We start from the raw sequence: 14,200 nt of genomic DNA on the forward strand, positions 1-14,200 counted from the left end.
TGCCTTTGTTTTCAAAGAACTGCTATTCAATACTCAGCATAATGTCACCTCTCCATTTGAGACACATAACCACTGCTTTCAGAAGGAAAGTTAGAGAATCATCTGGAATGCTTCTTTTACACATTCTTATGGTTCTTCAAGTGAAAAAAAAAGTCGATTTTTGATCAGCAGGTCAGAAATTCACAAAATCTGCAGGTCAGAAATTGCCCTCTCAGTTCTGATTGGTACATCTTTAATCATGAGCTATATTCTATAACCTGACAGCACTGTTCATCTGATGAACAGCATAGGTTGTGTTTCTCTGTTCTTTTTACAGTGGAGTAACTGATAGGCAGCCAGAGTTCATTCTCCCCCCAATGTCTAAGTGAAAACATGCACTTCTTAAATGTCTGCAAAACCAGTTGCTTTCTATATGTTTCTTCCAAAAACACTAAGGCTTAAAGTATCAAAAGGTTTGATACAGTCAAAATATAAAAATAGATATTTATAGATGTGTATTTCCTAAGAATAGTGGACTAAGATATCATGGGGCTATAAATAATAATAACAAACAAAAACAAAATCACATTTGGATAAAAAACCAATAAAGAATTTTTCAAATTTGGACTAAACCCCACAAAATCCAGTTATAGCACATTATTGACATTTATCCTAAAAAAAAAAAAAAGATTAGTAGCCATTAATAATTATTCCATTTCAAATTTATAAGTCGTACAAAACTAGAAGTATCCGGTTTCATCTCTAAAATGTTCATACATGTTTATATTTCAACACTGTTAAATGGGAAATATCAAAGAGTTAGGACAGGAAAATAGCAGTTGGTGACAGTGCATCAAGTATTCGGTGTAGTGAATTATGTTGTGATTTCATTTTAAAATCCCAAAGCTTTGATTCAGTTGGATGAACACGATTACTTTTCAAAAAAGTGCTTCAAAACAACATTTCTCTTTGAATCTGGAAATCTTTATAGTTTTACTGCCTCTATATAAAGCCCATAAAACAGTCAGTACTGATATTCATCTAAACTGGAACAGTGACTTGTTAAAATGCAGGAATTTAGATATAAACAATGACATCATGATGGTTTATGATTGCCTAGTATAAAATTGACTTGGTTGTATAATTCAACTGGAAAAACTGGAGATGTGGTAAATGTCTCCCATCCCACAAACAAAGCTAAGGCAGAACCTAAGAGCTTCTTCAGGGACACACTGCTGCATCATTGGTGCAGCATGGAGTGTTATTGCAGATCCTTCCTCCCTGTCAGACTCTACAGGCAACACTAATCCCGATTAATCTAGTCATTGTTTACATCCCTTCTGTCGTTTCAAACTTACAAATAGTGTTTTTTTTCTCCTCTGGATTATACATGCATGCTTTGTATTATTAATAAATGTGATTGAGTTCTTGAATTTGAGTATGCCACTGTACAGTGTTTTTTGTTTAAATATTTAAATATTTGCTCTTACTGCACAGGATCTTTTTCGTTTTTTAGATCTTTTTACCTTTATGTATATCTGAATGCTTTCAGTTGACTTTCACTTTGCAGCTAGCACATTAGAATTCCTCACTGTGGGACAAAAAGGATTTTTTTAATCTATTTATATTCTAAGACAAATAAAAAACAGAAAACTGATATCTTGTTCAAGCTCCCTTTGTTTCTATTATTGCAGTCTTCTTTAATAGGACTCACTTAGCTTACTATGTTGTAACTGCTGCCTTCTGCCTCTTGGTTGGTTTGAACTTAGGAGTGACTGCTGAAAAATCAATCAGAAGGTGCATACACAAAATAGATATTTAAGGGTGGGCACATTTGTGCAAAAACAGTTATTGCACCTTTTAAAATTCTCAAACAAACTAGTGCGTTATTTTTTTTTTCAGTTGAATTATACAGGGTTTATATTACATTAAAGGTATAGTGGAGGATATTATTTTTCCAGGTGGATCATCAAAATAAGTGGTCAATCATCCTGGTGATTTGTTTACGTAAGGCTGTCCTACGTGCTCGTCCTCAGTTAGCTATCTTTTCCTGCGTTTGCACACTTTTATGTGGTGAGCTACGGTTTCAGCCAGTCATTGAAGCTCACCTTTCTTACTGCGGTTCTTTGAAAATGGCCGTGGGTCGTGAGAGAAAAAGTGTCAACGAAGTGTAAGAGAAGAGAAGAAAGGCATCCGAAGAGAGAAACAAGACCAGAGTGTTTTTTGGAGATTCTTTCAGGCGATGGCGTGATGCCACACCGATGCCTTGGTTGCAAAGTTTCTACTCGACAGATAAAATTTGGCATGCTATTTGGAGGAATTAATTTCACATTACTGCTAATAAAAGTTATCTACCTCTATATTGTAACTTTCCAGGGAAGATAACTTATTTTGTAATTTGCATCATTAGTAGTTATAGGATGGCCAAAAATATTTTTTTATCCTGCAAACATGTCCAAATGTCCCCTGCAGCACACACACACACATATAGAAGCATGTCACGATTTTTTTAATGTACCAGTAGTCTTATTTGTGGGTAAAATTTTTATGAATAAATAAAGGTGAGATGAGATCCATCCAAGCAACTGTCTTATCATTGCGTCTCCGCACATCCTTGAGGAGGAATGGGCCCGTGCATGCTTTCTCACGCGCTTAATAAAACTTTGTACCCCTACAGGGTTGTGCATGTGCATTTGTTTTTTAAAGTGGAGAAAGCGGGTCTTTTCAAAATTTGCTAAAGTCCTCCACTATACCTTTAAGGGTGGAAACGGTTATGTCCTAAAAAAAAAAACTGTCATTAACCAATGCACTTTTGAGATCCATTGTGTATTTTGCAGTTTGTGCATTTAAAAAAATTATTGTAAGACTCCATTTGATCACATAATCGAATTATGCTTGTGTCAAAAAGTAAAAACACTTTTAAATAAATACTTTTTTCTTTTTAATCAAAATTCATTTTGATATCTTAAATCTGACATTTCTGCCATTGTCAGATAAATAACAATGATCCTATTGCCACTGATAGACAGATATGTTTCTTAGAAATGGCAAAAACCCTTCATTTCTGAAGCAATGCTACAAACAGTAAGAAGGTATAGAAAATTGGTTTTGTCAACAGTAATTTTAATAATAATTCATAGAATTAATAACTGATCCCACTAGCTTTGGTACATGTTGCCTTATTCAGGACACATTACAAAGAAAAGCTTACTGGGTTTAATACCTTAATGTGTCTTGATCTGGATATGCTTAAAACAAGAAATCGGAAGTAGCTTAAAGAATCTTCCAGAGTTTAAGAACATTTTGTTGCAGAGAAACTCTTTGGCAACAGTGCATAACTTTTGGTTTGAATGTTGAAAAATAAAAGGATTCCATGGACTTTTTTTTTTACTGCAAAAGAAATAAATGTAAACAGGAATCGTCACAACTGGTGCATGAACCGTGACTCCATAATGATTCCTTTGAAGTGAATTTTCTGTCAGGATGAGCAGCCTCATAAGTAAATATTTATTTCCCCCTTGTGGAAACTCTTGGAACAGCACATGCTGGAAATAAAAGGAAAGAAAGTGAGCTTTAAGAGTTTTTGTGTGTTGAAGACTGTGTCTCCTTTAAAGCATATAACGGTGATAGGTGCATCAAACACTGCTAATGCTTTGCCCATTAAGGCTCCAGTGCTACACTTCAGTTCAGGGTTGAAGCACTACTCAGCACTGTATTTGGGAGAAAGGATGCCTTAACAGCTCCTCTGCACTTGGTCTGTGTTTTGCCTCCACAAAGATACAGCGGATAAAGTCCCGAGCCTGGTCAGAGGCACGTGGTGGGAGCAGCGGATTGGTCGGCTGGGTGGCGATCTTGAATATCGCTGCCATGGCCTCGAATTCTGCCCATGGGGGCTTTTCTGTGAGCATCTCAACCACGGTGCAACCAAGGCTCCTGCAAAAGACATGCAAGATTATGACTGACGTAGAGAAACAAGCTGAAACAAAGATCACATATTTCATCTAAATACCACAACACCAACGTTATGAAAGAATGCCTACAGTTCATGACTCCTGCAGAGAACCTCTTTCCACTGTTGAGATTATAAAAAAGCCCTCTGGGGAGCAAAACTCTCCCTTCTACAAATGCTAAGTACAAGCTGAGTATACCTTATCTGTAATAGCCTGTTTGACTGGCATTCAGCTAAACATATCATCAGATTGCGTAACAGTAAAGCTATTTCTGTAAAAAAGTTACTTTTTCTGGGAGCTTAAATGACAGGGATATTTTGCATACTAGTTCCAACCTGCCATTCCTCTGTTTTTGATCTGTTTTTATAGCAGATCATCCTCACCTCAGTAAAGACATTTATGTTTCAGTCGGGGTTTTTTGTACTTTCGATGCAAAAAAACAAAACAAAAAACAAAACCATAAATTCCAAGTTTTTTGAACGTGTTTTTTGTAATCATCAAGGTCAACGCAGAGTAAGTAAAATACCCTAAAATGCTGCCCCAGATATGACAAAGCAAAACTATTTGGAGATCCAATCCAAGCAAAAGCCCTCTCCTTGAATAAACATTTTAAAACACATGGTCGTGTTCAACCAAAACAGCACAAACTGATGCCTTCAGAGGTCACCTAATTCATAAATACGGTCCACCTGAGTGTAATTTATTATAACATAGCCGGTTACTGAAAGCATCATGGTTTGTTAGAGAACATTATAAAATAATAGTATCATGCAGATGAAGGAAGACAGGTCAGTAGCTGAGACGACTAACGCAGACGATTAAAGCAGATTTAAAGTTATAAAAAATATTCTAAGCTCTGAGTAACCCACTGAGCTTTGTTCTATCTATCATCTTATATAGAAAGAGATATACAAATAAAAAAGTCTGAAAATATTAGCAGCTTCCTTAAATTAAATTGCCAGCCAAGAAGAGCATTAATCAAAGATGAAACCAATATACCCACAGTTACTCTGGATGAGCTCCAGAGATATACAGCTCAGGTTTGTAGAATTTGTAGTCAGCACTGTCATGATTAATTGCAGCAATGTATAAAGACAACTGAAATGACTCATAACAACCCGTATAGTGAATGTATAGGAAATTACTGTGGCTTAACACAGCACCATGACTTTCTGTTAAACCTATAGGACAATTAATTTATCCCACAGTAAGGAATATCTACTAACTGAACACCTTCTTTACCTTTTCTTCAACTTTTTGAGACACTTAACTGGGTCTCAGTGGTTTGACAATATGTTGATGTAACAATGCAGGACCATTTGGAGATGAACTCAACTGAATATCTTACCAGACATCAGCTTTCCTGCCGTAGCCCTCTCCACTGATCACCTCTGGACTCATCCAGTAGGGGGTGCCGGTCACAGATCGGATGCCGGTCCCAGACATGCAGATGGTCTGCAGCCTTTTACTGGCACCAAAATCTCCAAGTTTCACATTTCCTTCTGAATCCCGCAAGATGTTGGCACCTAAAAGCAACATTAATAAAAAATATCTTAACTATTTTCTTTTTTTTTTTTTTTTACAAACATTAGATGAATTACTGCTGATTCAGATATCTGTATATAAAACACGGCCACCTTTAATGTCTCGGTGTACAATCATGTTACTGTGCAGATACGACATTCCTTCCAGAATCTGTCTAGTGTATTTCCGAGTAACATTTTCTGTCAGAGCCCCATAAGCCTTCAGCTGATCTTTGACTGAACCCTAAAAAGATAAAAAAAAAAAAAAAAACGTAAATTAGTTAACCAAGTTTGAAGAAGAATGGAAAAAACATGGAGATATTACACAAGGATCATCAAGATCAGTTACTTTAAATGTAACCAGCAGGCCAAAGAAAGGTTTGCAGTGGCTTGCAAATGTGCCTTTACCACTTTAACTCACATTTCAGCCAAATTCTTTGGTTAAAATATGGTATATTTTTCCATTATTTACAAATATGGAAAAGCTTTTGCATATTATTGAATGTATGCAGCAGACGATCACAAAGTAGTAGATAACAGTACAGCGAAAGCAAAATGATACATCCATTAAAAAGCTTTTTACAGGAACAAATTGAAAGGTGTGGTTTTGCATCCAATACCCCTACATCACAAATCTATGTTGGTCTATTAGATAAAATCCTCATGAATAATGGATACAAATGGAAACTTATTATTTTGAAAGTTGGTGTACATATAAAAATACCTCAAATAACAGGTTTCTTATTTTAATTGCCCATTATCTTAAGGAGAAACATTTTGAGGCGATTTCTCAATCAATACATTTTCGAGAGATCAGTCATGAAAGCAGCCATAGTTTGAGACTGATCTCTGGGAGAAGCAGAATGGAGAGAAACAGAAAATCTTCTGTCCCGGCTGCAGTTAGACAGTTTAATGCCTCTTGAAGGACTGAGTGTTTTATTATTATAATTTATCAATTTATTTATTTAATTTTGTGTTTTTTTTTTAAATCATATTTTATATGTTTTTATCTTTGCTATTGGGCAGGTGAATCTCCCCTATTGGTGATTAATAAAGTATTTATCCATCTTTTCTTCTTTTAAGATCAAAGATTTTTAATACTGAGTTTAAAACTGAGATATAAGTTCCCTTTCAAAAGATTTCAACTACTACTACTGCTACAGCAGCCATACCAACTGTTTTCAAGGTTTAGAGTTGCAATAGGAACTCTAAACTTTCTGAACATTATATACAGAACTGTTACAGTAAGCTAATTTTGCATAGTTGTATCCATTTATAACACTTTCTTTTTCAAAAGACTAACTTTGTGCAAAAGACCATGGATCAGGGCTGCTAAATGTATTTAAACAATGATATGGGGCCGTTACAGAAAGGGGAAAAAATAAAGCATAAGTCTGTTTAAATAACACCACAGATGCTCAAAAAAAAAGAAATAAAAAATTACAATGCTATTAACTGTGATATGCAAAAGGTCTTATAAAAACCAATTATATGCAATTTTATTTTGTTTAGATAATGGAAATCCTGTTCCTTTGCTGTTTTCCAAAGCCATAAATAAACCACTAGCTTGCAATGTAACAAACAACAAGCAACTAATTTAAGAAAGAAACTAAACAAAACCTACTCTTCAAGTAGGGAAAAAAAGTCCTTTTAAGTTTTTAATATAGTACCAGAAAGGAAGCATGGCTCCTGGAGGTTAGAAAAATAATCAAAAAACCTTATCTTATCTTTCGTATTTTTAAAAACTTCAGTACCTACCCTATGACAAACCTAGCATTGTTGTAATAACAACAGTACAAAGCATGGATAAAGCTATCAAAGCATTTGGATTCTATTTTGGACTGAAGGAAAGAATTGCTGTCATCCTCAAATTAGAGGATCTATTAACACTATTCTGAACAATGTGACTAAATACTGAGACAATATTGCATCTTTAGCCGCAAAAGGATTGCTTTTCACTCTAATTAGACCTGTAATCAACCGGCCACTAAAACTCACCCCTGGCATGTACTCCATGAAGATTGTGAGCTTTTTCTCATTGTGGTCCCTCAAACAGCCGTAGTACTGAACGATGCGCTCGTGATGCAGATTTTTTAGAAGCTGGATTTCACACTCCAAAGCACTTACCTCCTGTAATGAAACATAAATAAGTGCAGCAATTACCCACTTTAGATTAAAACAATTATTTCAAATTAAGAATGAAGCTATGTTTATTAGATAGGAGTAATGAGCTGAAATGCAAGTTAAAAACCATAAACATTAGATAAAACATGTATTTTTGAACATGACCAAAAACTACAGCCGAGGGTCATTGGAAGTCAATAGCAGAGTTTTCCTAAAGCAGTTCCTGTGTTTACCTCTGAAAATGAGGACACAGCAGAGAATGAGGACATAAATAAAGACAAAGCCACACTAAGTAATCCCCAAGTCCCAACACAGAGGCCAGTTTGGAGAAACAACTGATTCAGATCTGCTATGAGCCGGAGGTTTAGAGCGGGCTTTGAAAGGGTGATTGGAGGTCAAGGCAGAAGTGACCCTCTATCGCCGCTATACTACTAAGCACCTCTAGGATACAGGAAGTGACAGTGCATGTTTTCTCTTCGGCAAACAGGAAAAGACATTAAAAAAGGAAGGGGGGTGGGGGGTTTACGAAGCAGCAAAGATAATCTCTACGCTGCATTCCCCTTATTAAGTCACGCATATCCATCTGCTGTACTAATTGCTATTTTAATCAAAAGATAAAATAACATTCTAGCGACAGCCAGCAAGAAAGGTTCCAGTGGGTTTCGTTTCAAATACTGTCTTTCAGCAACCACTCACCTTGCTTGTCTCAGGACTTTCAGGATCAAACTGGACTTGCTTGGCAGCCAGTTCTCTCCCAGTGTCCACATCATAGCAGAGGTAGACCTGACCGAAAGCCCCCTGGCCTAAAAGCTTCCCCCGACGCCACGTCACCGGGGCGCTGGGTGCTGGGGGAAAAGACAAATATACACACTCAGGTTTATCAAACCACACAAAAACTTTAAAATTGAATTAAATCTTCTTTTTACCTTTAACATTTTATTCGTGGCTCAAAATGACCAAAAACAGGAAACATTACAGACAAAGCTTAGGATTACTAAATTTGTTTATTTAACACAGGAAGTTAGATGTGAAATTATAGATTGTTACAGAAGTGATAAAACCTTCCCTAAATCATTAATTGTAATAGTAGATGAAATATGGTGCAAAAAGTGGCCTGTAACCAAAACATTAACAGAGTTGGCAAGCAGCCTTTGAGAAAGGCGCATTTTGCAGGAGCTAACTTTATAAGTTTTCACTCTGTCCTCTACAGTGCGCCTAGATCTTTAACAATGTAACCCATGAATACATGAAAGGAAAAAAAAGGGAAAAAAATAGGTGTCCAGACAGCACTACCAGGACATCACAACTGAAATGGATTGCCCCTGCAATAAAGACACACTTCTCAATACCTTTTACTCTACTGAGGAAATAATATTTTCTGTCAACAATTGACCTATTTTGGAATTATCTGTACTGAATAAAGGACTTTGTGATTTGTAGCAAACAAAAACAGTCTAGGGATAACAGTTCTTTGATCAAAGCAAGTAAGTAAAGAGCTTGAATCCCAGTTGAAGCTTAACTGCTTGGAGTCCACATGTTCTCATACATGGAGGTTTAAAAGGCCTCTCTAAAGTGATGCATGTATCTCTGTCCTGTGGTGAAGGCTGGACAATTTACCAATAAAACTGATTATTCATCTTTTAGTTTTATGGAGATTGAATTTTTTGAAAATGTAGTTTTTTTCCCCCCAACCAATGCCCTCCTTAGGCTGCCATAGCTCAGTTTGACATCAATTCGTCACTCTGGTTCTTAGATGTCTTCTCATAACTGATGAACCAACTCACTGTGTAATACCAGAAGCTGCAGAAATTTACTATGTTCGGTTTTTTATTTTTTTGTTATAAAGCATAATTTTTTACAGGCATGTTTCACAGCGTTAATTTCATTGCCCTATAAATTAAGGTTAACATAAAAAAGGATGAAAGTTTTTCAAGTAATGCTTTCCATTTGTAATTTTTTGAAAATAAAAATTTAAAATAAAGATAAAAGAAAAAAATAAACTGGATTTAGTAGGAAAAAAACAAAAATTACAATTGTAAACAATATTACCCAGCCCTACCTGGGCTTACCCTATTGGCACATATATATATTAACCTATAGAATATTGTAATATTGTGCAGCCCTTGTTTGGTTCTAAGAAACACACATGAAAGAGGGCATGTGTTACACCCAAGAACCAGACCAGGAGCAATAACCAATTACAACCAAGCTTTTTAGGGTGACATGAGAGTTACATCATATTATCCAACCAATGAAAAAATGGGAAACTAAAATCAACAAATCAGATCAGAGAAAAAAAATCTAAATCATGTAACTTCTTCTTGAAATATATGTATATATATTTTTGCAGATAACTCTTTCATTTCCAATACAGCGATTAATTAATGAGTCTTAGTTTTGTACAGTTTAAAATAAATACAAATCAGAAAATATGTAAATAGCTAGATCAGTCCTTACACTTGTGGGCAACAGAACGTTCATGTGGACGCAGCCTGCCTTGTAGGTCCAACTGCTGCCTGCTTCCTAGACTCTCTTCACTGCCATTAAGCGATCGTCGTGAGGGCACTAGAGTAAACAGGTTTCCCTGGGGACGACGGATGCGTGGAAATGTTCGACGACCTAGAAAATGCAACAGAATAGTTGCTTAGATTACAATATGTTTTTGAGAGGGGAAAAAAATAATATATTTAAATGAAAACATATTTCTTACCTTCACTGTGGTCTTTGTAATGCAGGGAAACATGGTACCTGCGAGGGTAGGTGCCTCCCTTTCCTGCTACCCTGTCATACACATGATTCTCCCGGTCTAAAGAGAAAATCATTTACAGGTCATCACCTTTAAGTTCAAGGTAAACGTTTAAAGCTCAAAAATGGAGTCGTTCATGTTTCAGTCCTAGTTATACCCACTAACTGTGTAGAAATTAAAAAAAAAATAAATAATGGCCAGCTGAAAATAAAGAACATCTAATGGCTTTAAAGTGGTACCATCTTTACTGATTTTAATTAGAGCACCGGCCTTTTTGTGATTGGATAAGGACTTTTCGAGCACATAATTTTTGCACTGCTAAAGATTAAACTTCAGTTTGTCTCTCACCTGATATCTCTTGCCGGTTATCTGGGTAACTCTTGGCTCTGTGCATGCGAGACTTCCTCATTGATGGGCTGTGGAAAACAAAAAAAAAGATCCTGGGATCTATGCAAAGTAAACTACCACTTATTTCAACTTTAATATTAGTAAATCAGTCAATTATTAGCGGAATTTTTTTTAGAAGAGGTATAACATTTGCAACAAACGGTATCTTTATTGGGAGCATGGGCTGCCAGGGTTACCTCTTAATCTAATATGCAGAATATCCTCATTACCTTTCTGAGTTGCTGTCCAGAGACTGACAGCTTCCAGAAACTGAATTCTCCGTACTGCTCCAGGGATCCAACACCTGCTTAGACCAAAGTGGACAAGAGAAGGACGGAAGGAAGGAAGAGCACACACATCTCACTATGGAGCTTTAAGAGAACCTATAATCAAAAGCTAAAGAACATTTCTACCAATCTGTGGATGTTTAACTTTGTATCTTTGCAAAACAAGTTTAACTGAAGTTTAAGAGACATTATGTAAGCTTTAACTGAAAAATATCTTTTTGTTTGACTCTTTATGACTAAAACATTGTTAGACGAGCACAATGACACCTCAGTAGTTCAGCACCGATGCACACCTATTGTCCTGAATGTACTTCGGGTTTAAAGTCCCCGCCCCCTTTTTGGATGTGACATCCAACATAGCCATATTAAATGGTCCAACCTAGCAAATTGAAGCGTTTTATTTAAGTTGGGCTTTTTTTTGGATAATCAGAAGCAACCGGCATCAAAGCTCAACTCAGACACCAATGGTGACTCTAGGGAAGGTGAAAAAAGTAAAATAAAAATAAAAACCCTTGTTAAGTAAGAGCACAAGCCGTGAGGGCTAGCAGAATAGTGCTGTAGCTCTGAGTTTTGGCCACAGGTGGTAGTATCATTAGAAAACTCTATGATGCCTATTTAAGGGTTTAAAGTAATACAATTATTCCTTTATTACTACATTCTGCAAGGAGGAGCTTTGAAATTGCACACATATATGCTGTAAGTAGTAGAAGTATACATGAAACAGAAAGACAGGACAGATGCTTCTTCTGTTTCCTGTTAGGCAAGCTTATTCTTGTGAAGTAATGCAATCTAGAAAGAAAGCCTTTCTTTCTCCTCAGATTACCAAGTTCTGCTTTAATGAGAGAACTCATTTAAGGCTCTAATAACAACTTGTTCATGTTATCATTTTAGAGCAGGCAGTGGATCCTGTCTTAGCATGCTTTTCTTTTTTTAAGAGATGACTCACACACTGATCGCTGGTTTCTGGGATGAACTCCCCCTCACTGTTGATGCTGGTGTAAGAACCTTGTCGGGCAATCCTCTGCTGACGCTCAGGGACGTATCCAGGAGGAGGGGAACTTCGTCCCGTGTTCTGGGAACCTTTAGTCAGACAAAAAAACAACATGTGGCATTAAGGAAAGCCTTAAACAACTTTAGTTTTTATTTTTTTTAAAAGCACACAGTAGTCATCTTTAGTTTATGTGCTAAACTAGTTTGCCAAACGGCACCAAGCACATTTATTAGCACCCTGATCAAAGATGTACAAAAATAATTTGACTAAATAAATATCTTACTGCAAAAGCTAACACTGAACACTAACACTAAATATTAGAACACTGGTTATTTAAATACATTATTAATCAAATAAATGCTTTAAACAAATCACTTTGTACAGCCCCCCCTTTTATCAATATTATACATAGTCTGTGTCTCTGACAGGTCACAAGGTTCAACTATAATGGGAGCTATTCTAAATTGTAAAAACTTTACAGATCATTTAGCTTCCTGGGTTCGTTTGTATAATTTCTTTTTATCAGCTTTCCCACTTTTTCTATAACTGAGGTCTGGAGATAAAAATATCACCGGTTAAGGTTTTTTGCCTGCATTCTTTTGAACCATTTTATGTCTTGGATTTTAAACGTTAAGATCATATAAACTAATTTTAGTATTCTAAGACTAGATACTAAAAAGAACTTGCAGGCACAATATTTTGCACACAAGCACTCAGACCTTTTGGTCATTTTTTAAAGGGGAATTGAATGGCAGTTGCTAAGGCTTGATTAAAGTCTTTTAAAGATTTTCCTAAAACACTCATTTCTTTTACGATTTTAAAGTCCAAAAAGTATTTTCTTTAAAGCCTGGAGAACTACTGCTGAAGGCTACAGTAAAGGATTTTGGTAGTTTGAACTGTTTGCACTGTAATGTAATGTATCCATGAAAACAGGTGTTTTGTTTTACTTTTCTATAAGCTTAAAAGTAAACTTTCAGCCGATTAGCCTCCATACAGAAGACTTTAAGCTTTCAAAACTTGCTGTTGTTATACAGTCAAGCTTTAAAGCCCTTCTGCTCAGGATAAAAGAAGCCGCTAAAACCAGACCACTTGCCAACGCGGTAATAGCATTCTGTAATCTTGCTGGCTGCGAGCCAGCAGGCAGTATGTGTGATTGTGGAAAGGAAAAGGAAGTGAATGTATTTCAAGAAAGGAAAGTAACAGTAAGTTCGGTAGAAAATAAAAGCAACCAGGGAACTGTTAGCGAATATGGCTATTAGGTCCTCTGGGATTAATAATCAAAAGATGTACCTGTTGATAGGTGGCGCCCTCTGGGTTCAGAGGGTTGGTACGCTGTACTAACATCTCCAGTGGAGTGGGAGGCCTTAATCCTCACCTGCTTACATGACAATTGGTGAGAGTTGGAGGACGCCTGCAGTTATAAGGAGGAAACAAACAAGGTTCTTAAAAAATGATGGAACAACTTGTGCATGTATGCAGGCATGTAGTTAAAACATCAAAATACGGAACTTTTATTTTTCACAACATTTGATTTAGACATGGAAGTTGTGCAACCATATGTTGTGAATTTATGTCCGGATTATGTATCTCACATTGCTGAGCTCTTGAGAAAGAAGCATTATCCTGATACTTTTCATACAGGAGCTTCTGTCAAGCAGGTCTACTGCCTTATCCAGGTCATCCTGACCTCGTAGAGGAATCGACATCTGTTTGGAAGAAAAAGCAAAAGGACAACGGACAACACAAGAAATTAAACCAAAGCTTACAAAGAAGTAGAACAGATTTTAAAATGCATAAATGGTTGATTTTCTTACAGAGTTAGAAAAAAAGGCATTTATTTGCATGTATATCCAAGTTCATTTAAATGTTTTTTTTTTATTCAATCACTTACTATACTTTTGCACATCAAAGTAAATAGGAGTCTTTTCTATTAGTCTTCTGTTAACCGATAGCAAAAACACATGCTTTGAGGATATCCATCAGTGGTATTACTACAGCTGACCATATTTACTTTTTATCATTTTCCCACTTGGTGTATCTAAACCTCTGACTGTAACTGCAATGTGCAATAGAGAAGCTGGTCACATAGGTTATGATATCGTAATATCTGAACTTGGAGCTGATAGACTAAAAGAAAACAAAAAAACAACTGGGACGATAATGATCTCAGAGAATACTTTGATTTTAATAAGTATTTTGAGTAATACAAATTA

The 14,200-nt window shown here is 36.1% G+C and overlaps 1 protein-coding gene across 1 annotated transcript in view; it reads right to left on the minus strand.

The window, feature by feature from the left end:
• map3k3 (mitogen-activated protein kinase kinase kinase 3) overlaps window positions 1–14,200 on the minus strand; it is a 28,364-nt gene continuing 14,164 nt past the window's right edge. Inside the window, exons 6-17 of the mRNA XM_038284895.1 lie at window positions 13,580–13,693; window positions 13,278–13,398; window positions 11,943–12,076; window positions 10,940–11,013; window positions 10,671–10,738; window positions 10,287–10,382; window positions 10,034–10,195; window positions 8,273–8,421; window positions 7,451–7,582; window positions 5,567–5,696; window positions 5,278–5,455; window positions 1–3,912 (exon numbers count right to left, since the gene is read on the minus strand). Of these exons, the coding sequence (XP_038140823.1) occupies window positions 3,684–3,912; window positions 5,278–5,455; window positions 5,567–5,696; window positions 7,451–7,582; window positions 8,273–8,421; window positions 10,034–10,195; window positions 10,287–10,382; window positions 10,671–10,738; window positions 10,940–11,013; window positions 11,943–12,076; window positions 13,278–13,398; window positions 13,580–13,693 (1,587 nt within the window). The 3' untranslated portion in view covers window positions 1–3,683. The remainder of the gene's footprint in view (window positions 3,913–5,277; window positions 5,456–5,566; window positions 5,697–7,450; window positions 7,583–8,272; window positions 8,422–10,033; window positions 10,196–10,286; window positions 10,383–10,670; window positions 10,739–10,939; window positions 11,014–11,942; window positions 12,077–13,277; window positions 13,399–13,579; window positions 13,694–14,200) is intronic.

This window comes from Cyprinodon tularosa, unplaced genomic scaffold (genome assembly GCF_016077235.1).
Source record: "Cyprinodon tularosa strain WSP-4 unplaced genomic scaffold, ASM1607723v1 ctg105, whole genome shotgun sequence".
In the NCBI taxonomy this organism is placed as follows: Eukaryota; Metazoa; Chordata; class Actinopteri; order Cyprinodontiformes; family Cyprinodontidae; genus Cyprinodon; species Cyprinodon tularosa.